This window comes from Equus przewalskii, chromosome 24 (genome assembly GCF_037783145.1).
Source record: "Equus przewalskii isolate Varuska chromosome 24, EquPr2, whole genome shotgun sequence".
NCBI lineage: Eukaryota > Metazoa > Chordata > Mammalia > Perissodactyla > Equidae > Equus > Equus przewalskii.
This window is the reverse complement of record NC_091854.1, coordinates 29,375,611-29,402,321: the sequence shown is the minus strand read 5'-3', so window position 1 is coordinate 29,402,321 and position 26,711 is coordinate 29,375,611. Positions and strand designations below refer to the sequence as shown.

Below are 26,711 nucleotides of genomic sequence, written 5' to 3'. Positions count from 1 at the left end.
TTGGTTTATGAATGTCCTTTTCATTGTATCTTAGAAGGGAGAGTCTAAGGGAAGAGCTCACTCTGCCAGGATGTTGATGTCACTCATTCAAGAATTGCAAAGTTTTGCAAGTATAATAACATCATGGACAGGTAAAGGTATTGAGAAATAGGCACTCATAAGTTTCTAGTGAGAATCTGAATTAATACAGACTTTTTAGATGGTAATCTCTTTGTATGTGTTTAAATTTAAAATACATATACTGAGGTGTCATTGAAATATATTAAATTTTTATATTAACAAATAGTTTAAATATTGGTAAATACTTTAAACATAGTATATTAAATAAAACAACAATGATGGGATGTAGGGCAGAATGTATGCCCCTTTTTGCATAAAATAAGATGATAGATTCAGTAGATATTATAATAAAGTAGGTTAACTACTGTAAAAAAATAGAGTCAAACATAAAACAACTCAAAGGTTATTGCTTGCTAAGTTGAGGGAGAGGCATGAGATTTTAAGGACTAGTCTTGGAAGTGGTGCATATCACTACCACTCACATTTAATTGTCTAGAGGTCAGTCACATGATCACATGTAACTGCAAAGGAGACTGAGAGATACAGTCTAGCTGCATGCCCGAGAGAAAGGGGAGAAGTGGTGGTGGACAGCTGAAATATAGAGAGATACACAGGTAGATAGATGACAGATACTAGATGGACACAGAGATACAGAGCAAGCCTTCTAACTGTATTTGTAGATATTCTACATAAACTCAGTATAAACATGATTTTGTTTCTAGAAGAAATTACTAGAAACTCTTAATAAGGGTGGTGCTATTACTTTAAAACCAAATAAGAGAGAGTGAAACTTTCATTTTACACTTCTCTGAACTGTTTACATTTCCTAACCATATACATATATCATCCTTTTTTCCCCCAAAAAAGTGGCTAAAGGATTTATTTAAGTGAAGAGACTACGCCCCATTTTCTTTTTTCTCTATGTATATACATTATATAGATACATTTATAATAACTAATAAGTATATAACAAATAAATAATAACTAATACAAATATACCAAAAAAATACACATGCCCTTTTCCCCAGCAACTTAATAAGCTATCTCTCTGAAACAACAGGGTCAGCATGTAAGGGTATATAAATAAGGCTGTTTATTGCATCTTTACTTGTACCAGCAAATACTGCAAACAACTTGAATATCTATTGATGGCATCTCAAAAAATACTTATTATTAAAAAAATACATACATAACAGTTCTCAGATCTTTTGGTCTCAGAACCCTTTACACTCTTAAAAATTATTAAGAGCTTCAAAGAGCTTTTGTTTGTATGGAGTGAATTTATCGATATTTATTTTAGTGGAATTTAAAACTGAGAAATTTAAAAATATTTATTAACACACGAAAAAATAATAAATCCTCCACAGGCTAACACAAATAACATTTATGAAAAATATCTATATTTTCACAAAACAAAAACATTTACTGGGAAGAATGGCACAGTTTTATTTTTTTGCAAGTCTCTAATGACTGGCTGTATAAAATAAGGTTGATTCTCACATTGGCTTCTGCAGTCACTCTGTTGCTGTGTGTTGTGTTGGTTGACATATGAAAAAAATTCAGCCTCACATAGATATTTAGTTGGAAAACAGAACATTATTTTAATAGTCTTTTCAGATAATTTTATATTCTTTCTTGATATTATACTAAAATTCGACAAGTGGCTATTTATTGAAGGTTAGTCACAATGTAGACTCTGAAACCATATCAATGAATTTTTTGTACTATTAGAATAAAAGTCTTTATTTTTGACTTTGAGTAGATCTTTCATCTATTCATGATTTTGTAATATTTTTATAATATCAATATGCAATTTTGTAATATCAATATGCATTGATCATTTGGAAAATATTGGTTCATTGATTATGTAAGTCTTCCAAATGTTGACAAATTATACAGTATCAAAAAATTGAATTCATTAATATCACCACTGATGCTCACTAGACAGTTTTCCGAAATTGCTTGTAAGCTTCAATTTTATCACCAGTAGCAAATACTGTCAGTTGTTGTCCTTGAAGTGATAGGCTTGTTTTGTTCATTTTCAAATCTCATTTCATTTATCTTCAAATACTCAAATCTGAATAACCACAATTTTTCAGTTTTCCTTGTTTTTTAAAAAAAAGGGGGAGCAAAAAAAAAAAAAACTGGTGGTACAAAGTTTACATTCACACACTCTGCTTTGGCAGCCCGGGTTTCATGGGTGTGGATCCCAGGGGCAGACCTACACCACTCATCAGGCCATTGCTGTGGCAGCATTCCACATAAAAAATAGGGGAAGTTTGGCACAGATGTTAGCTCAGAGCCAATCTTCCTCACCAACCAAAAACAAAGGTGCTTCATGAAAAAAGAAGCTAGTTTTAAGCTTATAACTCAATCTCATAAGCACTTTTCCTTGAGACACCATCATACTTGAAAATGCCACAAAAGAACTTGACACAGTCTCCCCGTTTCATCACCCAGAATATTGAAAAGACATGGACTCAGGGGCTGAAGTTTAATGTAGTGAATTTCCTTGGGGAAACTGACTAAAAAACAAACAAACAGGGAGTACCTGGTGGTAACCAATACACTGACCACCCGGGCGGTTTGCTGTGACCGTCTCGAATCACACTAAGCAGACTAAGTTTGGATCCAGTAACACCACTTCCTTAGCTGTGTGACTCAGGACACATCTACTTACTTCCGCTGAGCCTTCCTTTCTTTATCTGCAAACAGTAGCAAAGTACTACCCCATCCTCACAGGTTTCCTGCAACAAATGCCTGAAGTAAATGTTTCAGTGCCCTGCATGCACACCGCCCTGGCACAGTTTAAAAGCCCAAAACATAGCAGGTGGATTTCAAACACGGGCTGCAGTATTAATGAGGCAGCACTTCAGAGGAGCGGAGAGGCTCACTGTTGTTACAATCCGCTGGGGAGCTGGCTGTCAGAGTTGGAAATAAAAACGTAGTTTTGAGATGTCTTACTTTGTCTTTTTGTCTGTAAAGACAACAAATTGTGTCACAAGACTTGGCTATCTGGGTTTAGTTTCTCAACTTCCAGAATGAGAATGGAACGGTCCTTTTATCTCTGCAGTAGGGAGGCAAAACCAGGGCAGCCACCACAAAACATCATTACCCGAACATTCTCCAGATTTCGGCTGTTAGTGGGCCCTGACTGATGCATTTGTGCGCCTGCTATTCTTGGGGAGACCATGGAAGGCCTGCATCATACTAGGAAAATTTACTGAGCACTCACAGGTCCTTTGAGAAAAGCACTTTCTTTAGATTCTTACACTTGACCATGAATTGATGTTTAAATTTTCAGAAATGATACACAGTAACCCAAACGTTGAGTTATTTCTGGATGATGACGTAGTGGTTGATTTTTATTTTCTCTTTATGCTCATTTTTTCAGGTTTTCCTACCATTGACATTTTCTGTTTACTGTTTTAAAGTTATTTAAAACTTTTTAAAAAGGGAAAAATCACAGGGAGCTTGGCTTATGGCATTTTTATTGCAATTTTGCACAGCATTCGAAATTTCAAAGAATTAGTTAAAACTGGAAAAGCACAGGGCATTCACCTTGGCAAAGGGAGAAAACAGACCTCATTGTGGTTTTAGCCATTCATGCACAACTTTGAGTAAAGAACGCTTGCCTACCCAAAACCCATTATTTTATCGACACGATGCCAGTGTGGTACGTGGAGTAAGGACTCCGCGCAAACACGCGCCCCAGCTCTGCGCGCCCACGGGGGCCTTGCTCGCCCTAACAGAGAGCGCTCAAGTCAGTCATGGAACAGCCATTGGTGCAGCACACCGTCTGCAGGTCTCGTCTTGACATCAGCAAATGCTTCTTGGACGCCCAAAGCTCCTCGGCGGACGGCTGTCCACCCTGAAGACCTTGCTCCCCGGAGGACTCCGCCTTGGGAAGGTTTTGCGCAGGGCTGTCCTCAGAGACCCCACGGTCACTTGGCAGCTGGAAGTAGTTGTCCCACTCAGCTGTATGGAAGAGAGAAAACAATCCTTAGAGGGCCCTGACGAAAGCGGCAAGCAAGTTCTGTTTTTGGGGAAATGCACTGGATTTCTGAAAGGAAATTCAACACTACACGTGATTCTTTTTTAAATGTCGGTCTGGAGGGGAGATCAGACATTTAGGGGAGAACTCAGTCATCCCCACGCTCCTCGTTTCACGGAGGAGGCAGCTTGAGTGCAGAGAGGAAGACTAACCAGCTAGTGAGTAGCAGAGTCAGGGCTTGACTTCTGTCCTGCTGGCTACCTCTGCTGATGACCAGCAGCTTCCAAAGGGATTAGTTACATGCCATAAACAAAAACACACAAACAAAAATCAACCCTGTGCTGTGCCCTGCAAAGCTGTTCGGTAAGGAGGGAAGTGAGGTCTAAACCTCTTTGTCTGAAAGCAAAGAGTGGGCCCCACTGTTTTCACCAGTGTGGTTCCCAAAGTTCGCCCAGAAGTCTCTCTCACTTGAACTCCGTTCAGACTCACTTATCAGCTCCTGAGCTCACTGGCAGTACCAGGAAAACTTAGATGAGTGAAGGCTGATTGCTAAACTAGTTACTGATCAACTAAATAATGTATGGGAAAATACTCTGAAAACCCGTGAAGGGTTAAACACTATTATGATGCTAGTGATGTCAAAAAAACATTAGCCTTATACTGACATCCATTCCACTGCCCCATGTGTTTCAAAGACACTCTGAATGTATTTTTTTTCTAGTGTATTTGGTTTGCTCATCCAGAGATTGATAAATTGTGGGAAGTCTGGCGAAGTATGCTTACTCTCTTAAGATTGAAACCCCTTATTATTTCTGTTAACATCTAGTAACCATGAACTATGAACTTCTCAATATTAAAGTGGGAGTGGTAAGTTTGTAATTTTTCGAGACATTAGCCCAGCAACATATGAAAACTGTGGGTCATTTTCCAAATTCTTTTTGTTTCCCAAAGTCATTTTAAACCAAATTGAAACCTTTACAATCACGTTTTTCTTTTTCACCTTTTTATTATAAAACATAACAAACACAATCAGTTATTAAAATAGAATCTTAAATAAATCCTACCTTACACTTTAATATAGGATTGGTGGAAAGAATTCCAGTCAAACTTCTGAATTAGTTGAATTGAAAAATGAAGAATGCAGTGAAGTCAGTTCCCTCACTATTTCTGAAACACATTAGGTTCATTCTCACCTCCAAAATTCCCATCAGACAATTCCTACTGCTAGAATTCCCACCGTCTTCATCCCACTGCCCATAACCCCTCAAATCCTATGCTTCCTTTAGGGTCTCTGTCAAATACCACCACCTCTACAAGGCTGTCATTTCTTACAACATTCACCATTGTCTTTTCCCCACCTGACATGCAGTATAGAATAAGCAAAAGACTTTGGCTCTTGAAGCCAGAAAGACCTGGTTTGATTGCTAGCCATACTGCTTAGTAGCTGGGTGAGCACTTTTGTCCTTGATAAAATGATAAATGGCAGTCATATTACCTACTCCGCAGGATCCTTTTTGGAAGGCTGGATGCAATGTTACACATGAAACTGCCTGACGCTTAGTAAGCACTTAGTAAAAGTTAGATTCCTTCCTTTCATCCTTATTTAGCACCTGCCTGAATTCTAACTTACTGTATTCTGTAATTATCCACATGTGAAAATCTTGCTACCCCAACATGCCCCTTAGAATCCCGTGCTTCTCTCTGTCCCCAAGAGCACCGGCCACAGATGCTGAGCTCATCAAAGTCATGATGCAGTCAAATGATTTCAAGCTGGAGACTAAAGAAAACTAGGTCCTTATTTTTTGAAAGGTAGCAAGCTCACCTCTTTCCAAAACCAAATTCAGTTAATTTTGATAATTAACCCCCTAAATTGATATAGAAGAGGGTTCACAGTAATTAGAAAAACGGTCACTAAAACAAGCCTACAATAAAACAGATGAAGGCGTCACGTGAGTTAATGCTACCTTGCTGAACTTGAGGGGTCCCCGCCAGCTGCCTTCTCCACCTGGCGCTGGCACAGATGTAGATGACCGTTCTTACGTACTCCAGCCCGCAGAGCTTCCTGGACTCTTCACTCCTCACTTCTGAGACAGCGAGCAGGACAGAGAATAGAAATAAGGTGAAAATGGCACCCTTCATTTTGTGGAGGACTGAGTGAAACTCTGATGCAGTGAAGATTGCCAAGTCAAGTTTTGAAGTTACCCTCACACTCTTGTCCAATTTATACTAACTTTCCTGACATTTTATTGGTCAGAGCCTCGTTTTAACAATATTTGCTAAGCACATAGGTTACACCGTGAAGTTTTGCTAGTGAGCTTTTATGATGATTGCTAGTTATTGAGTCCCTTCTGGACACCATCTCTTACCATTAGCTGCGTCCATGAGACAACAAACAGAACGCTGTCTTGGAAAACATCAGGAAAACACATTGACTTTGGAAGTAGCCAAGTATGAGTTTCAGTGTCAGCCTTGCCACTTACTGGGAGACGCAGGGCAAGTTTTAAACTCTTTCAGTCTCAATAACCATATCTCTAGAATGAGAAAGCCTATCTCATTAGGGTTTTGTGAGTGTTGAAAGCACCATCTATGTCAAAGCACTGAGAAAGCACACTTAAGAATTCAGGATCTCATCTTCTGGATTTGAATCTTGGTTTCTCACTTACCAGATCTAGAATCTTAATCAAGGTATTAACCTCCCCAAGAATCTTTCTTTGTAAAATGATACTGATGATAGTAACTACATCATAGAGCTAATGAGATAATGTGTTTCCTGCCTGGCAAAATAAAGAGTCAATAACTGTTAATTGCCTCCTTCCCTCACCATTGGGATGGATCAGAAAAGAGAACTTTCCTGTAGAAGTCAAGAGAATTCCTCTGACTAGAATCTTCCTTGTTATCCTTCACCCTATGACTTATGTATGTCTTTATCAATGCACATTTTTCTAATAGAAAATTGAATTCATAACCCCCAAAGAGCTAAAGAATATAATTGCTCTTCTGCTAAACCTTCTGAAAGCACCAGTTCTTGCATAGCTCTTACCTAAACCAAGAATGTGGGAGTTTGACTCACTTTTTAGCAATTGAACAAATAATTATTTAGTTGATTCTGTTGATTCTTTGTCTGTAATCTCTGGTTGAAAAAATATCACTTTAGCCCTGTAATCAAGATCATATCACCCATATTTCTTGTGACATCGCTGTTCTGTAGGGAAGCTGGGAACCAGAACATGATAATCTATGCACTGACTGAAACCATTTATGACTCTGAAAAATAGACCTATTACCTCAAAGAATTGTTACTTTCTCCATTCCTCTGGCTGCAGTGTGGAGAATGGATTAAGGGGGACAAGATTTGAGGCTGGAGAAACAGAGAACGGCTTTGGCAATAATTTAGATGAGACGTGACGGTGGCCTAAACTAAGGTCAAAGTAGAGAATTGGGGCAAATGAGTATTCAAAAAGTAGGAGGCTTGGGACTTAGGACTTCATCAGGGCTCGTGTTAGTTTAGGATGCAGGTGAGAGGCCAGTAAGACCTGAGCTCAGCCTGTGACCAAAAGGAGAAAAGCTAATCATCCAGGTCAGCTACCCAGATGAGAAAGCTAATGTCAACACTGAAAGCTCTCACTGTAGACCTCCAATTGGGGGGCCCTATTTCCCCTATTTGTGAATTGAGAGAGGTGGACTGAATTAATTCTGGGCTCCTTTGAAGTAAAATTCTAAGTCTTGCTATAATTGTCTGATTCTGTTACTCCCACCTCTAAAACTTTCAGTGGCTCAGTATTACATGGAGAATAAAATCTGAACAGCTTCACATTTAAGACTGTCCACCCAGGCCCCCAAATATCCTCAAGGTCCAGCCAGAGAGGATAACCAAAACGAAAAGGAATCTCTCCATCTTTTGACCAACAAGAGTTTGTTGTTTGTAGCTCTAACGGGAGCACTTGATCCTTTCTGTCTGGAGGTTGATGTGACTTTTGCTCCTCATCTAGTCTGCAACTCAGTTTACTATCTGTGTGGCTTTGAACTCGTAATTGTCTTCTCTGAGTTTTGGTTTCCTCACCTATGAGGAGATAATGTGCACTTTATATTTTTGTGAAGATGGAATGAGTTAACATAAGTAAAGCACCTAGCATAATATATGATGCCTAATAAATAATAAATTAACAATGTCATATGCAAGACATTGAAAGATGTAATCTTTGGTAGCAACCAGCTGCTAGAGATGGCTTTTAATGTATAACTCTCAATCTCCAGACTACCCATAAATTTGCGCTGCTCTAGTCTTTTTCTTTCCTTCCTTTACTCTTTCTACAAATAAGTTCTGAAAAGCCAGCACCTTAGACGACTGTTTCTTAAAGTGTTTTCTCGGGATATGAGTCTTTGAAGATGGTCTTTGGAAAAACGTATCCCATAGTAATAGTCCCTTTCTTGGAGATTAATAATGCATATTAATATAGTAAAGGCTCACAAGACTTATAGTCAGGAAACTTCTTTAACTTTGTTTCATTCAATGTTTCCCAAATTTATTTACCCTGGAAACTCTTTCACATGAAATTGATTAATATCTGGGATAGTCATGAATTCTACAGTAGACATATTTCTAGCTCTCCTCCTTCCAGGCTCATGGTAGAGTTATACTTCTCAGCTCTTTAAAGTTGGACATGGCCATGTGACATATTTTGGCAAATAAAATGTGAATGAAAGTGACACCTGTTGCTTCTACTTGGCATTTAAAGATTGGTGCATGATCCCCCACTTCTCCCTTGCCCTGGTCACCAACAACCTTCCTGACAATGGAACCAGGTCTCTGAGTCAGAACAATATGGAGTAGGGCTGCCTGCTGACCTGTAATGAACATGTAATGTGAATGAGAAATAAATCCTTATCATGTAAAGCCACTGAGATTTGGCAATTATTGGCTGTAGCAACACAACCTGACTTATCCTGACTAGTATAATTATCTTAAAGTTATTTATATCTTACAGATGTAGAGAATGTTTGTTTGATCCAAGATTTTAGATCAAAGCAAAGATCTGTTATTTAGCCTTAATGATTGAAATTAACTACTACATGCTCAATATGATTGATTACATGAAAGCCTACAATTAACATGAACCCAAATTCCAAATTAACAACTAGACAATGGATTCAGTAAACATATCTCTCATTTATATTCTGCTTATCAAGGAACTATGACCACAAGAACGCCTAATGATGGTGTTTGGGCAGGTTGGTATAAGAGTTGTAAGTAATGTCTGTAGCGTCAGACTTGGGAAACCAGATCTCAGTTCTGCCATTTAATGTCTATGTGACCTTAGGAAATACTTAACGTTTCTGAATCTTAGTTTCTTCAGTTGTAAAATGGAGATAATAATATTGACTTCATTGGGTAGTTGTCAGGATTAAGTTATACAGAGTGCTGATCAGAGTCTCCAGCACAAAAGGAACTTTCAGCAGATTGATCATTGATGGTAATAATAATGATTCTAATTCTACCAAATATTACACTGCGCCAAGTGGCCTTCATGTTAGAATGTTAAGTTTCAGTGTTGCCACTCTAGTTTCTAGCTAAGAGAGCTTGAGAAAGTAATTTAACCTGTAATCCGATTTTCTAATTTGTAACATGGAAAAATATCAGGAGATCAAATGAGGTAATGTTAATTACAACACTGATAAATTATAAAGCATACCACATATAGTTATTTTGTGATAATGATGATGATGAGATCACTATATAAGTTTGTTAGCAAATACTAATTTATTTTTATTATTTTCTAACATAGAGTTGGTACTGCTTATCCTTGGCTAATATTCATACTTACTGATTCTAGAGAGTGTTTTCATCATACAGCACCACTATTCATCCAGCTATTCCTGGGAATCATTCATAACTCCTCATTCTCCCTCACTCCTCATTGACTAAAACCTCCCCCACATACACACATCCATTAAAGCACTAAGTCTCCTCTCTTCTACCTTCTAAATTTCTCTGTGATCCACTCACTCCATCTCCTCTGCAAGATCTCAACTTTTATTTACATTACTGCAGTGGCTTCTCAATTGGCCCTCTATCTCTCATCAATTCATTTTCCACAGTGCTGCCAGGATGATCTTTCTAAAAGATGTGCTTATTTTATTATCCACCTTGAAACTCTTCAATGGTTTCCCATTTTCTTCAAGAAAAAGTCCAAATTCCCTTAAAATGACCTACAAGACCTTTCATGATCTGGCCTCCATCTACTTGAACAGGTTTTAGTTACCCTCAAACTCTAAATGGTCCAGCGACATCAAACACCTCAGTTTTTTGGAAGTCCATGTTCTCTCTCTGCAGTGCTGTTTTCTTCACCTGAAACTCCTTTTCCTCCTCTCTTTAAAACTGGTTAAATTCTGCTCTGCAAATATGTGTAGAATATTTGATATTTCAATATTGAATGTTGAAATACCACTCATCTAGATAACTTTTTGCCTAATTTTATGGATAAAACCTTCTTACCACTCATTTTACTGATTTTTGAAATGCTCTGTCAGTAAGAATTAAAACGAGCAGCTAAAAAATTTTTTAAATAATCTTAGAAAACAATAATTGATATTTAAAGCTTTATTTTGTATGGACAGAGAAGCCAGTTTGTTATTATGTTTTTGCTGTCATTTTGGGCTTTTAGAAATTGATAAAAACTCAATAAGTGATTGAAATATGTGTAATAATTTAGAAAATTCAATAAAATTATTATCAGTGAGAAATTATGTAAGCTCCTGAAAATATCCTGGGATCCTTTGTTCTTCCTTGTATGACGACACCACATCTTTTAATAGTTGACTTATTCAAAGAAAATGCAGACGTGGCGATAGTATATTTTTCATGAGTTGTTCTGGATGCTGCATAAGTGTCTCATTAATTTAGAAAAAGCAGTGCTCGTGTTTATAAGATTGATAACCATGTTTTATTATGTGTTCCAACTTAATGGACATGTCTGCTTTCTATTTAACCCAGGAATTAGTTTCATGTAAACTGTTAGCCTTTTAGTTTTATTACCAACTGAATCTGCCAACCTCAGCAAATGAAGGCTGATACCCTAGTAAATGTTCTATGCATCTGAGGGTGGATTTGAACATCATACTAAATCCTGAACAAACAAGACGCAAAGCCCAGATGTACGAAGGATCAAACGAGGTCATCAACACAGCCTGTATCTCCTGCAGGCGGGGGGCCTTGGCAAGGACCAGCCAGTTGCACGAACAAAGGGGTTCTCAGACCAAGAAGTGGGGATGTGGTCTGGGACCATCAGGAGAACTGACATTTTTGAGCACCTACTTGGTGCATCTTGCTAAGTGCTTTACGTTGGAGGTACATTGGGCCCCTAAACAGCCAGTGGGAACGCACCCCCACAAAGCAGCAGCAATACTGACCTCGAGAAAGTGATCATGGGTTTGTTTTTGATTTTTATCTTGAGCAGGAAACTTGATTTTTTGCTGTTATAGTACAAAGAAAGCTGTGACCTGTGGAGCAACTTTCAGTGCTGATTTTATGTTCTACGTGTTTTCCACAGTTAAAATATTTTACCGTCTGTGAAGCTTTGTTAGGATAGTGAGGAAATCATACTTAAAATATTAGATCATGTTATAATATGGGGCAAGCATGAAACCATCATTTCTTCCATTAATTTGATAATCCATTCATTCAACAAATATTTGTTGCAATAACTCCTCTGTGGAGGGACTGTTCTAGGTGTTGGAGATACAGTGGTGAGCAAAACAGATAGTGTTACCCTCAAGGAGCCTACAGTCTAGGAGAGAAGGAAGACACTAAGTGAAAGATCACACAAATATTTAGCACAGCAGGTAGGAATCTCAATTCAGAAACTCAGGTGTCCCAGAAATATATTTTTTATAACTCAGTTTCTAACTCCAAGTCTTCATTCCACCCAGGTGGCACAAACAAACAACATACACAAACGTCAACGTCAGTCTCTCTCAGAGTTGGTTTCTTCCCTTTCCCAGGATGTAATTCTAGCATCTTACCAGCATCCAGCATCTACTGTGTGCCAAGGCCTTTCTATCATCAAAGACTTTCTTCCTGCTGGGTCATTTATCTTCCTCAGCTGCCTGGCTTTTTCAGTTCCAGTGCTTCTTTCTGCTTCCACACATCACTCATTACATGGAGAATGGCTTTTTGAGGTTGACTGTGGTCTCTCCTAGGTCTTCCCACTTCCTGAACAATGCTATTTAGAAGCAGGACATAGGTCCATCCAGACAATGGAATATTATTTAGCAATAAAAAGGAATGAGCTATAAAGCCAGGAACAGACACAAAAGAACCTTAAATTCATTTTCTAAGTGGAAGAAGCCAATCTGAAAAGGCTACATACTGCATGATTCCGATGCATGATGACATTTTGAAAAAGGCAAATCTACTGAGAGTAAAAGATCAATGGTTATTGGATGGGGGAGGGGAGGAATGAAGAGGCAGAACACAGATGATTTTCAGGGCAGTGAAGGCACTCTGCATAGTACTATACTGATGCATACACGTCATTATACATTTGTCCAGACACGTAGAACGTACATCACTGAGAATGAACCCGAACATGATCTAGGGACTCTGGGCAATTATGATGTGTGAGTGTAGGTTCATCAGTTGTAACAAGCGATGTTGATAATGGAGAGGCTATGCATTTGTAGGGGCAAGGAGTATCTGGGAAATCTCTATATTTCCCTTTCAATCTTGTTATAAACCTAAAACTGCTCTACAAAAACAAAGTCTTTAAAAATTTTTTTAATTTTACAGTAAAGAGAGATTACTAGTGAGAACCCAAAGCCAGTGTAGAAAGTCAGCAAAATAATTCCCTCTGTAATTCCCAGGTGAGAGATCCTAAAGTAAAAGTGTGATGCTAATCTAAAGTCTGGGTGAGTCTACAAGATGCGGAGTGGGGGGTGGGGAATGGAACAGGCTCAGTGCTTCAGGACCAGTTGCTCAAGATCCAAGAAGAGTGAAACAGTAGTATTTCTCATTTAGGCTTGATGGACAATGGGAGTCGAATATGTGAAAATTTTTTAAAGATCAAAATTACATAATAAAAAGACACTTTTCTTTCAATTAAATCAAGCTTTTATTTTGTTACACAGTGTTATAGAAAGTCCAACCTTTCAGAAAGACAAGGAGAAGAATCACAATGACTCATACCAGGAGGAAATTTATGATCCTGTATAACCTGATAACCTGACCAAGCTCTCAGTCCAGCTAAAAACTGCCTTGCCTTTGTTTAAAGGATGGTTCCAAAGAAATGGAGATTGTGAAGAAATGGATACTCGTAAAGGAAGTTCCCACTGTTACACTGATTCCATTCCCAGTTTTCACTATATGTATTTTATTTTCAGAGAGTTCAGTGGGTTTTAAATGCCTTATCCTCTCCTCTCCACTTAGAACGCTTTATACAACAGGGCACACTGTGCTCTGGCCTCAGTTAACAAAGTCCGGGATTTGTTCAAACAAACAGCATGGAACAGACTGAACTGGCGGAGCTGCTGCCCCTCTCTCCTCCTATTTCCACAAGCCGGCTCTAGAACCCTCCATAAAATAACATCCTGAGGCGAACTATAGATCAGGGACTTTCTGTTTTCTCTTTGGGCCCCCTTAAGTCTGGGCTTAAAACCCAGAGCAGATTCTGTGCCGCAGAGAAGGGTGCCTGATGTGTCCCCACCTAATTCTCACTGAATTGGGGGTCTGGTCCCTGCTGGTCAAAGAGTGCGATTCTGACACTGCTGTCATGTCTTGTGCTTATCGAATAGTCTAACAAAGGTCCACAGCTTCAGCTCTCAGAACTCAGAGGATAAACTTCTGATTCCAAGTTGGGTATGAGAACCCCACATTCTCGTAATACTAACACCTGTATGATTTATAAGCCCTAGAAAACAGAGCTTGGAAGGCAGAAGATTTAAAAGCCTATGAAAGTTTGTTTTAATAATGATTTTGGCTTAAGTAAATCTAATAATTTCAAAGCTTTGCTTCTAAAGGAATAATTATTTTCTAACCTATTTGGACATTTTGTAAGTACATATATATGTACTTATATGTTGTTGGAACATGACTTTTAAGAAATAGAGTAGGAAAAGATATTCCTACTCTATTCTAAGAAAATCCCAACACAGCTCTTACAATTAGATTAGATCACAGACTAATCACGTATCTCTGAAGTAAAAGTTTATTAACTTTATATTAAATTTAAATGGAAGTTATATATCAAATATTGTTTTCTAAAATAAAAACCCCAGCTTACTGCAAATTGGACTATGAATGTTAAACACTGTTCCTTTTTCTTTAAACAACAACAACAAAAGATATGGGTAATGATGAATTATCCTGGTTGGTGTGACTTGGGTCCAAGCAAAGTATCTATTATGTCTCCCTGCAAAGAAAAAGCCACACAATTACAATGCAATAAAATACAAATTAAGAGTGACAGTAGTCTTTAAAACTCCATCTAAAAGCTATAAGTTAGTGATACACATATAAAGGGCATCCAATAAGATTGTAAAAAGGAAACAAACCAAGGTGAGTTTAAATAGCAACAGTTACTTCCTAGTATAAACCTGCTCTTTCCTATGAAAGAGTCTCTTAGTGAAGTTTCATAAACAATTTTATAAGGATTCAGCAAAGGGACAATGTTGACAGCTCCTGTTTAGCCTTAATGCCTAAAGCTCAGTTTTCTCATCTGTAAAATAACTTCATCTTAATGCTGTCTTAAGCTCTTTCCTGATCTAGGACTTGATTTAGACAGAGTAGAATGGCTGACCTTCTGTGTGGATTTTGTATCTCGTTATTAAATGAAGCGCAAGATGAAAGGGGTAAAATGATCATGTGTAAGAAGATGAAACCAAAGATGTGAGGTGAGTTTTCAAGAAAGATACAGTGAAAAGATGGAAATTGGAAGCAGAAGACTGGAGTTTTCTCTGTCACACAGTAAAGGTGATATTGAAAAAATCACTGACATCTGGGAATCTTAGTTTCCCTGAATGTCTAATGGAAAGAGTAACATCCACCTCTAACGATTGTTTGAAGAATTGAATGAGCTGACGTATGTGACAGTGGGTTATAAACTCTGAAGAGTGAGAAACACGTTGGGTAACATTGTGGAAGTCAGCTCCTGTCTTTCAGCCTCTGTGATACCCTCTCTGGCACTTCCCCATCCTTCAAGCCCTGATATACCAAATCATGTTGCCACCTTGCTTCTCAAACCCATCTCTCTAGAGTGCAGTCTCTTACTAGGGCAATTGTAACAGATCACTACTGTATTTGTTCACTGTTGTATTCTGAGGGCCTAAAACAGATCCTGTCACATAGCGCATACTAGTAAATATTTGTTGAATGAATGAATAGTCTATTGTTTCTGCTTTCAGTGTCTCTCAGCATTAATTTATTACATGTATTACAGATTTATGTTTCTAAAACCCCATTTTGAAGACTTCACTTATCTTTTTATTTATCCTCTAATTTGAAAAAAAAAAGTAAACACCTAAAGCACAGAGAAAAGGATGGCAAACAGTTGTATACTGAAACATAAGAGTAGAAATAGCATCCAGCAGTGATTCTCTACAGGCTGCCGCCAGAAGGGGAGTTGCTTTGCGCGATGCCCCACTGAAACTGGCTTCTGCCAAGTGCTAAAACTATAATTACGTTCAGTGCAAGAGTTAGACCCCAGCAACCAGCACTCATTGTGCCAGGAGAGGAGCTGGTGCTCAACAAACAATAAATGCCAAAGCGGTGGTAAATCCTGTCAACAGCTAGCTACATCACAAAGTTGTCAGTGCAAGGCTTGAGCCCCAGGCCCCTGTTCATGTCAGGCATCAGGCTGACATTACTCCTAACAACAAACCCTGAGTTGGTAGGACAGGGCTGGAGCCAGTGTTCTGCCATGTCATATCACAATAATATTCTGGTCCTTGATCACTTCAGGGAGGGGCCAGAGATTCAGAAATCATGTCACTTAAACCTCCACAGTCTAAAGACCAAAGTCCTTCTGCTGTGCAAGGCCACAGAGGGTTATGGGCAATGCAGAAACGAGGGGGTGTCATGTTCCTAAAACGGCTGTTGAGCATTTCTTCATGGGTTATTTGCCAAATTACCCTTAAAATAGCAATTTAAACATAAGAAACAGAAAAAATTGAAAAGCTATCTCAAAAATAAGAAGCATCTATGATACTGATTTTCTTGTTAAAGTTTTATGACAGAGCTTTGATATTTGAAGATCAGAGTAAGGGAATAGGATCACACTAAACCAACAGAAACAAATGCCTATTTCAGGAACATTGGAAAATATCTAAGAATATTATTATTTCCTACAAAAGTCTTTGAGTATTTGCAGGAAACTTCTTCAGCTATATTCAACAGCTATTAAGTTCCATATACTAGGCACAATTTTAAGTTCTCCCATATAACATTTATGATTATTATACTCAACAACATTATTATTCTCATTTTACAGATAAAGAACGTGAGGCTCATGGCCGGCCCAGTGGCACAGTGGTTAAGTGTGCACATTCCGTTTTGGTGGCCCGGGGTTCGCCAGTTCATATCCCAGGTGTGGAACTATGCATCGCTTGTCAAGCCATTCTGTGGTAGGCATCCCATGTATAAAGTAGAGGAAGATGGGCACAGATGTTAGCTCAGGGCCAGTCTTCCTCAGCAAAAAGAGGAGGACTGGCAGAAGATGTTAGCTCAGGGCTAATCTTCCTCAAAAAAAAAAAATATGAAGCTCAAAGAAAATAAGATTAGCAGGTACCACACCCAGGAGGTGGCAACTCTGGGAACTTATGTTCTTTCTACTGCACCACACTTAAAGTAGTTAAGAAATCTAAATCCCTTGCATGACACAAAATTACAACTGAATAAAATCATGAAACGACATAAAATTTGGCCTGTTGTCTTACCCGACCAGAATCCAAAGCAGTAGGCATATTTCTTAGTTCATACACAGCAACCTGTCCATCACTGTCTCCCACTAGAAGGCAATCTGTTTGTTTGGCAAATAGAACAGTTGTGAACTTGATTCCAGGATTAGCAACATTCACAATCAGAGGGTCCAAACTGTAACGAAATATTTTATTTGTAAATTCAGTTGTTGTTAACATGTTCTTTTTATATACAGACTACGAAAAGTCTGAGATATTTTTTGTGATTTCATGTAACAAAAAAACCCCCCAAACCTTCTTTGTTTCCAAAATCAAAATAAGTGCTTATCACTCCTTATTCAATCAAAATTTTCATTTCTTCAATGAATTAACCTCAACTAGATAAATTAAAGCAATTAATTAAAGCAATTCACAATTAAGGCATGAACTCCTAAGTTTCAACTCCTCTGATGGTTAAGTCTGTGTATTAACTTGCACAGGCTATGGTACGCAGCTATCTGGTCAAACGCCAGTCTATGTGTTGCTGTAAAGGTATTTTTTTAAGATGTGATTAACACTTAAATCAGTAGAATCTGAATAAAGCAGATTACCCTCCGTAATGTGGGTAGGTCTCATCCAATTTGTTGAAGGCCTTGAGAGAAAAGACTGAGTTCCCTGAAGTGGAATAGAATAGGGCCTCCAGATCACCTTCCGACATGAGACTGCAACACGGACCCTGACGGAAAGCTGAGCTCGCCAGCCTGCCCTGCAGACTTGGGACTCGCCAGACCCCACAGTCACGTGAGAAAATTCCTTAAAATACATCTCTTTCTATCTCTTAATTGGTTCTGTTTCTCTGGAGAATTCTGACTAGTACAACTCCTAAGTAATAAATGTCTTTTAACAGAAGGATGTTTTGATCCAAATGAATCTCTAGAATGTAAAAAACTATTTTGAACAAGAACTTTTCCTGCTCGTGGTCATCCGAAGCAATCTACTGATGCCCTTAAAAAACAACAGACGCGGTGACTTGCATACTTCTTCTGAAGAAATGTCCTGAGAGCCCACAGTTTTACCAGAAAAATTAAAATCACAAGTGGGATCATTTAAGTAGCCTCTTCATATGTTAGTTATCTCATACTCAAAAATAAATTGCTTTGTGACATAATCCTTAATTTTTGGTTCAAACTGTTTTCTAGAACAAGCCATGACAAAATTTTAACTTACTAAATTATTAAATTCTAGGAAAAAATTTTGCCATTAAGAATAAATCCACTGGTGCCGGCCCCGTGGCTAAGTGGTTAAGCTCCGCTTCGGCGGCCCGGGGTTTTGCTGGTTCGGGTCCTGGGCGCGGACATGGCACCGCTCGTCAGGCCATGATGAGGCAGCGTCCCACACAGCACAACCAGAGGCACTCACAACTAGAATACACAACTATATACTGGGGGCTTGGGGAGAAGAAAAAAAGAAGATTGGCAACAACTGTTGTTAGCTGAGGTGCCACTCTTTAAAAAAGAAAAGAAGAAACCCATCAAATTTTACCTCATTTATTTTAAACAAGAAGGTATTTCCCTACTTCTTCTGCTAATAACTAGCATAAAGATCTACCATATTTTCCAGTTGAAGAAGTAGAATCATTAAACACTTTACTTCAGTACTGTATAAACTTCCATATTAAAAAGGACAGGTGGGTCTGGATGACACTCTAAGAACTTTGGTGTAATATCTTAAATCAAAAATTTTAACTAAATGCGTGCCCCTTGAAATATGTCTTGAAACGAGGTAAGAGAATAAATAAATACTGTAAAAAGTAATTATTTTGTTCCTTTTCTTATCATATTGTAGAAAATCTTTAGTTAAGGACAGTTAGCTGCCCCTCCGCACTCTTCTACAGACCAGGCAATGAGAGAGAATTCAAGGGAGTCACGACATCCCACACCAGCTTGGGAAAGTTTGAGGAGACCAGTGAGGTAACCTATTTTCATTCGAATATTTTTAAAACCATATATGGTATAAGTTAACATTAATATAGCATCCTGGCATATGAATAAAGGGCTCTCACAGTATAAACTAATACTTCTTTTAAAGTAACTACAGTTCTCTCTAACCCATGTCAAAACTATCAAGTGGAACTGCTTCTAGTAGAAATATCCCCAAGAAAATTATTAACACTTACGTGCTGATGTAGAGGTCCCAAATCTCCACTCTGCTCTCGTTTGCAGCTGCAAATATATAGGATGATTTCGGAGACCAGGCAACATCATAAACAACATAAGTAGTTGGATAAAAACTCAAAAATGGCTTGAGAGTCTCCTGTTGCCATATGGCAACACCCCAGTCTGCAGAGCAGCTTAAGAACACGTCATGACAAAACGGGTTCCACGCTATTCTATACACTGGACCCTGCAATCGGAAAAATAAATTAAAATACATAGGCAAATAGTACTTAACATCTTATAAACTTGACTAACGAATAAAAATGCTAAGATTTCTAGAAGACTTACGCACCACGTATGATTGTGTGGGTATTATTTTAGCCGAGAATAAGTTCATAAATTGAATCTTCCCTAAATTATGCCATATAGGAACATAAGAATATAGTTGCTACAATACTCACTAAATATTATACATATTATACTCATTTACTTTAAAAAATATAAGGAGTATTAAGAAAAAAACAGAAATGAGGAGAAAATGAAGAAAACTTAGACGGAACAATCATAAAAGATATCGAGAATAGGTATACGCCAGAGATAACTTTACTTTGGGGTCAGCATGTTATTGTAACCAAATTCTTTTAGAAACAAATAAAAATTGTGATTTCTGTAACTTGCAAGAAGAAATCAAGGATAACAAGAAGCCAAATAAAATGGCCCACACACTACTGGTGGTTTATACACAAGAAAGCACTTAATTCAACTTAGTATTTTTGACTCTGAAGTGGTAAATTTATTACATGTTAAAAATACTTTGCATGATGGTACTACTTTTTCAGAAATATTACAAGATAAGATTTCCATACCTACTATAATTAAACTAACCTTATGTCCTCTGTAGGTATCCAGGTATTGTTCGTTATACGAACAAGAACATTTGTGAATATGACCTTCTTCAGTGCCAGCCAAATAAATATTTGTGTCCTATAACACAAAAAATAAAAATACATATATTAGGGGCTGGCTCCGTGGCCGAGTGGTTAAGTTCACGCACTCCGCTGCAGGGGCCCAGAGTTCAGATCCTGGGCGCGGACATGGCACCGCTTGTCAGGCCACGTTGAGGTGGCGTCCCACATCCCACAACTAGAAGGACCTGCAACTAAGATATACAGCTGTGTACAGGGGGGGTTTGGGGAGATAAAGCAGAAAAAAAAAAAAAGATTGGCAACAGTTGTTAGCCCAGGTGACAATCTTAAAAAAAAAATGCATATATTAATAAAGGTGCTAAATAGATTAGAGCATTCCACATCTGTTAAAATCAATTCAAGAACCAAAACTAGAAATATTATCTTGAAGATAGCTGTCTGCGGTCTTTTCCTTTCTATCACGATTTGACAGTAATTAAACTACCTGAAGGGCTACTGTGCAAATAAATTACAGATTTGTTCTTTACTGGAATAGAGGGTAGAACTTAGTGTCCTGTCTAGAAATTACACGGACAAACATTGGCTTAAAAAGAGGAAGAAACTTGCTAGCATTTAGAACTACCTGACAATGCAACTGGCAGTGCAGGGAAACGTAAGTGTTCTTTCATCAGAACAAAGAGAAGACGGATGAGTTAACATAGCTATTTATGTATATAGTGCTGAAGAAACGATTCTTGGTTGGAATGAGAGATTGAACTGGACGGGGTCTCAGACATCTTTAACTTTAAATGTATGTTCTAAATAGGGATTTTAAATGTATTTCCCGTGGTGAAGTGATAGTCAAAAAGTCTGAAGTCAGTGCTCTGTGCCCTGGCTCTGTAGAGTCAGCACCACCCGGGAGAGTCTTAGAGCTGGGAGTCTCAGGCCCTACCCCAGACCTACTGGACTGGAATCTCCGTTTGAACAAGATTCCCAGTTAATTTACATGTACATTAAAACTTGAGACACACTGCTCTAGTGTATACCAGAACTTAAGAACACAACTACTAGATCATGGGGTATATGCAGTTTTAAATTACACCATGAAGTACGATTTTTTTCATGAAGCACTATTACAATTTGCATTCGGCAGTAAAAAAAAAAATCCCTTTGACTCACATTCTCTTCAACAGTTGGTTCCATCAGAAACCTTAAATTTTTCCATTCTATTAGGGGTAAAATTATACCTAATGGTTTTAAGTCCCATTTATGTGAATATTAACAAGGTTGAGCGCATTTTTATTTTTATTGGCCTTTTGTGTTTCCCCTTCTGTTCATGCCTCTTGACTATTTTACTAGTAATCTGTCTTTACATGTTCATTTGTGTAAAGTTATTTATATACTCTATTACATATGCTTTGTCTATTACATATGTTGCAGATATTTTCTCCCAGTGTATGGCTTATCTTTTTACTTTCTTTGGTGTCTTTTGGTAAACAGAATTTTATGTAGCTGGTACTATAATTTTTTTATATAGTTAGCATTTTTTTGTGCTTTATTTAAGAAATTTTTCCTACTTTGAGGTCATGGAGATATTCTCCTACCTATTCTTCTAAAAGTTTTTTTGTATATGACAGAGTAAGGATCTAATTTCATTTTTTTATATGGATAATGATGATCCCAACACCATTTATGAGCAGGTTACCTTTCTCTAGAGATCTTCAAGGTCACTGTCTAAAGTTGGGTTCCTCAGTATATAAACTCTGAGACTCTGAGATTTTCAAGCAAGACGTTTATTGGGGAGTTCTCTCAGGAACAAGCTCTTTGAGAGAAACAAGAATGGACAGAGATTTAAGCTGAACTATGATGCAGTTGCAACAGAGGGCTCAGCCCATCCTGCAAGAAGCTCTGAAGGTGAGCTAGCCCTTCAAAGTCCTGCCTCCAGGCAAGGAGGCCAGACGTGTTACATACACCTCAAAGACATTACAAGAAAAGAAACCTATAGACCAATACTCCTTACAAAGATGCAAAAATTCTAAACAAAATTTTCGTATGTCAAATCCAACAGTATATTAAAAGGGTGAATCACGATAAAGTGGAGTTTATTCCAGGAACAAACATTAAGAAATCAATCAATGTAATTCACCACATTAACAAACTTAAAAAGAAAAACTATATAATCATCTCAATAGATGTAGAAAAAGTATTTGACAAAAACCCAACATCCATTCCTGATAAAAATTCTCAGCAAATAATAATGTAATGAGACCACCTCAACCTGATTAATTGCATCTACAAAAAACCTCAGCTTACATCATACTTAATAGTAAAAGACTGAATGCTTTCTCAGGAAAAGATCAGGAACAAGATAGGGATGTCTATTTTCACCACTTTTATTCATTGTGCTGGAGGTTCTAATCAGCACAATTAGTCAAGAAAAAGAAATAAAATGTAACCAGATTAGAGAGGAAGAAGGAAAACTCTTTACTTAGAGATTACATTATCTTGAATTTCTTATACCAAGCACATTTCTAGGATACCAGACTAGGGTTTCTCAACCCAGCACTACTGATATTTTGGACCAGCTAATTCTTTGTCTAGGGGGAGAGGGAGGGTGGTGGTTGTCTTGTGCATTGTAGGAGGTTTAGCAGCATCCCTGGCCTCTGCCCACTACATGCCAACAGCACTCCTTCACATGTTGCACCTCCTACAGCTGCAACAATCAAATATATCTTAAGACTTTGTGAAACATCCCCTGGTGGGAAAATACTCATACCCTGCCTGTCCACATTAAGAAACACTGTTCCTGGGGCTGGCCTGGTGGCGCAGCAGTTAAGTGTGCACGTTCTGCTTTGGTGGCCCCGGGTTCGCCAGTTCAGATCCCGGGTGCAGACATGGCACCACCTGGCAAAGCCATGCTGTGGTAGGCATCCCACATATAAAGTAGAGGAAGATGGGCACAGATGTTAGCACAGGGCCAGTCTTCCTCAGCAAAAAGAGGAGGCTTGGCAGCAGATTTTAGCTCAGGGCTAATCTTCCTCAAAAGAAAAAAAGAAAGAAAGAAACATTGTTCCAGAGTCAAGGTGAAAATTGCATTACAGGAATCTGAGAATGAAGGCAGTTAGAACATGACTGTAGCAGTAAAAATGAAACATAATAACAGCCTGAACTACATTAGCAGGAGTAAGCTCCGCCTGGAATGAGTGGGACGGTAAGACCTAAATATCATTTGGATGATAGGGTAGAACAGAGCAGGAGCTCAAGTTCTGGCTTGTGTGATTAGGTGGATGACGGTGTCACTAAAGAGATGACCATATTACATATTATGTATAACAGGAAACATATAGGATATATTTTCTTAGAAGTCTGTCACAGTGGCTGAATTTTCTGTTTCCAAAGAACCTCCAGATGAAAAGAATTAGGAAAAGTAGAACTTCATTAACCGTGCCTTGATTTGATTCTGGTCTTGAGAGGCATGAACTTAAGTGGCTTTCCTGATCCCAGAATCATGAGTCAGCACTCACCCTGAAATACAGGGGACTGGATCCTAGACCTGATTTCTGTCAGGGTGACATAGCAGCAGAGCACCCAGGAAGGGCAAGGAGGGGCACTCAAGTCAAGCACACAGCTGTAAAGAGAATCTTTCCACAGTTCCTTAGAAATACAGACCTTTCCTCTAGAAAGCAGATAAAGCCACGGTACACCACTGGAATGTGCCATTCCACCTTGGTTTGGCAGCTGTATCTGTCCTTCTTTTTCTTGTTACTTAAGGCACAATATTTATTAACATGCTAACCTTTTGTCTGCTTTATATCTTAAAATACTTCAATTATTGGAAGTTGCTATATGCAATAGTAAATAACGGATTGAAATAATTTACCTTGGGGTGAAAAGCAAAGCACATTCCAGGAGCCTGTCGAGATATCAAAGCTTCACCTTTCTTTTCTTTTTCCCCTCCTTTTTTGTTGCTGCTGGCAGCAGTTCGCTTCAAACGCATCAAATCTTTATTTAAAGAAAAATTACATATCTTATTTACCACAGGAAAAAGTATTATAGTATAATGTGTGCCCCTTCTGCAAACAAGATTATGATTTCTGGATCTTTTGCATGTGATTAGGTTAAAATTAGCAAATACCAGAACTAGATGCTTAGAAAAACAACTACTGAGCCCAGCTTTTTTTCTTATTTAGCCAAACTAAAATTTGTCTCCGCTTACACATAGTTCACTAGGAATTTTTAATTTAGCACATAACAAAAGGAAGATAATTTGATATACAGAGAGAGATAGATTTTTTTTACCATGACAGTCCAGTCCTTTCCGTATAACCCATTTGGAGATTCTTCCATCCGCTGATATAGAAACTAGTATTTCTCTTTTATCGTCACCTGTTGTGCCTCGATCTTGCTCTATCCACTGTAGCTGCCATACAGGTCCCAAATGCTTCTGAGGGGATTCACTAAATAAGGGAAAAGCACTAAATATAAAAGCATTATGATAATTTTTTTAAAGACGGAGTATAAGTGACAAGGACAGTATCCTAGAGCACCATGACCTACTTATAGAATGATGCTTTTATTGTTCAAAACTGGACTTTTCTTTAAATAGTTTGAAAAACATGAAAAAAATAATCACTTTGCCACCTAATAGGCCCTGCTGTTTTTCTCATTTCTTACAAAAGGAAAATTCCCCTGCCTTTAATTCCATTAGCTGTCATAACAGGAATACAAGAGCAAATGTTTTCTTTCTTTCGAGAATCTACTTCTCTTACACTGTTCACTTACTTTTTCCTAGTTAAGTTGTGTAAATTTAGTTTATTTAGACACAATGAGTATAAGTATCTTCAGCTCTATAAGGATTTTTCCCCTTAGCTTCAATGAAAAAGTTGTTTAAGCCTTGTTCAAGTAAACAATTAACTCACCCTTCCTCCTATATTTCAGGACTGCCCACTGGCTTGATTCTCTCTATGGCTGAGATTTAATTTTTTTTGAAGAATTAAACCCCCTCTCAGATTACTGACATTTCCTGTCAGACTAATCGGTTGCTCTGTCGTGGTACTGACTCCCTTGATTATTTTATGCAAACCTCCAAAGCAATAGTTCTGAATCTCCTAAAGTCATAGATATCTTTGATTATTTGGTAAAAGTTACGGACCTTTTTCCTGGAAACAAGCACAAAAGCCCACGCTTGAAAACTATACAAATAATTTCAAAGCTAAGCTTAAGAACCCCTGCTTCAATGCCTATTTCCAGTTCTAGCTAAGTTTGTTCAAACACTAATATAAATATACCACCTCATTTTTCTCCAGTGGTATCTTGTCTATTACCAAAAAATATCTAACATATTCAATATCTTTCACCTTTAACTTTTTTATTTCTCAGTATGACTCATTCATTTATTCATTCTTAATCAAACACTTACTGTAATCCTGTTACATGTCTGATATGATGTAATATACTGAGATACAAAGGTAAGTAAGACTTAATTTTTGACCTCAAGGAGCTTACAGCTTCCTCAGGAAGATAAATATGCAAACGATTTATATACAGCATGATAAGTGCTATGATAAAGGTTGTTGTAGGATGCACAAAAGAAAGGGATGGGAAGGTTTCCTGGAGGAGGTAGGAAATAAAGGGCAAAAACTCTAAGTTATAAGACGAATAAGTTCTCGAGATCTAATGTACAGCATGGTGATTATAGCTAATTACTGTATTGTATACTTGAAATTTGCTAAGAAAGTAGATCTTAAGTATTCTCACTACCAAAAAAAAAAGTAACTATGTGAGGTGATGCGTGTGTTAACTGATTTGATTGTGGTAATCATTTCACAGTGTATACATATATTAAATCATCACATTGTACATCTGTAAACAATCACATTGTATAACCTTAACATATACAATTTTTATTCATCGATTATAGCTCAATAAAGCTGGGGAAAAATTTTAAAATTTTTTTAAAAAAGAATAAGCATAAACTGTGAAGACAAAGGAAGTTTGTTGGTGAGGTATGCAGAGATGAAGGAGATATTAGGACAGAGCATTTCAGCTGGAGAGATGACATGAGGAATTATTAAATGTTTGAAAAATAATGGTATCACACTCAATAACAACATAAAAATTCATTCAAAGCTAAATAACATTAGACTAAATTTGTACTTCTCCCTAAAAAAGTACATCTTATATCTTGATCTGATTCTGGGGTTCTCACCTGCTATCCAGAACTGGAACGTTGCTGTTGCTCTGCACGTTATAAATTGCAATGGTGCCATTGTGATAGCCAACTGCTAAAAGGTTGGGTGATCCAATTGAAAAATCCACAGCAGTGACTCCATATGGACTCTGATAAATACGTTCTGGCCACTGAACAAAAACATAATTAAATTTCATGTTAAACTTGGCTTTCTAGACCACAGAAAGGAAGGGTATGGCGGTGGCTGAAGACTAGTCTGGTGGCGGTAGGGACGTGAGAAGAGTCCATCCACATTCCGTTAGGCCTCTCTCGCTAACTTCCAGTATAGAGGAGAACAAAACCTCGATTAGTCACTTCCTTTACTTTGACGGATCCTCAGAGCTCAACAGTTTTAAAAACTACAGCAGGGGCTTCTACAGTAATTATCACATTTTGGTAATCTTTCAACAGGATTTGTGTGATCATCATAAGTCTACCTTCTTAAAGAAACAAACGATAGGCTCCAAATAAATTATCCAACA

General features: G+C 37.9%; 2 protein-coding genes across 4 annotated transcripts in view; both read right to left on the bottom strand.

Moving 5' to 3' along the window:
• Positions 1-1,136: 1,136 nt before the first annotated feature.
• On the bottom strand, positions 1,137-11,616 carry INSL5 (insulin like 5). Its single transcript, XM_008508501.2, has 2 exons — positions 6,019-11,616; positions 1,137-4,038 (listed from the first exon to the last, which is right to left on the bottom strand). The coding sequence occupies exons 1-2, from the start codon at positions 6,191-6,193 to the stop codon at positions 3,806-3,808; spliced, it is 408 nt and encodes a 135-aa protein (XP_008506723.2). The 5' UTR covers positions 6,194-11,616; the 3' UTR covers positions 1,137-3,805.
• Positions 11,617-14,235: 2,619 nt separating this feature from the next.
• DNAI4 (dynein axonemal intermediate chain 4) overlaps positions 14,236-26,711 on the bottom strand; it is an 87,029-nt gene continuing 74,553 nt past the window's right edge. For 2 of the 3 annotated variants that reach the window (XM_070592222.1, XM_070592225.1), the window contains exons 11-17: positions 26,209-26,360; positions 24,300-24,457; positions 23,881-24,002; positions 19,981-20,079; positions 19,116-19,342; positions 16,979-17,135; positions 14,236-14,457 (exon numbers count right to left, since the gene is read on the bottom strand). In XM_070592222.1, coding sequence (XP_070448323.1) covers positions 14,407-14,457; positions 16,979-17,135; positions 19,116-19,342; positions 19,981-20,079; positions 23,881-24,002; positions 24,300-24,457; positions 26,209-26,360 — 966 coding nt within the window. In that variant the 3' untranslated portion in view covers positions 14,236-14,406. Of the gene's footprint in view, positions 14,458-16,978; positions 17,136-19,115; positions 19,343-19,980; positions 20,080-23,880; positions 24,003-24,299; positions 24,476-26,208; positions 26,361-26,711 lie in introns of all 3 variants that reach the window. The other variant, XM_070592224.1, reaches the window with a different exon arrangement.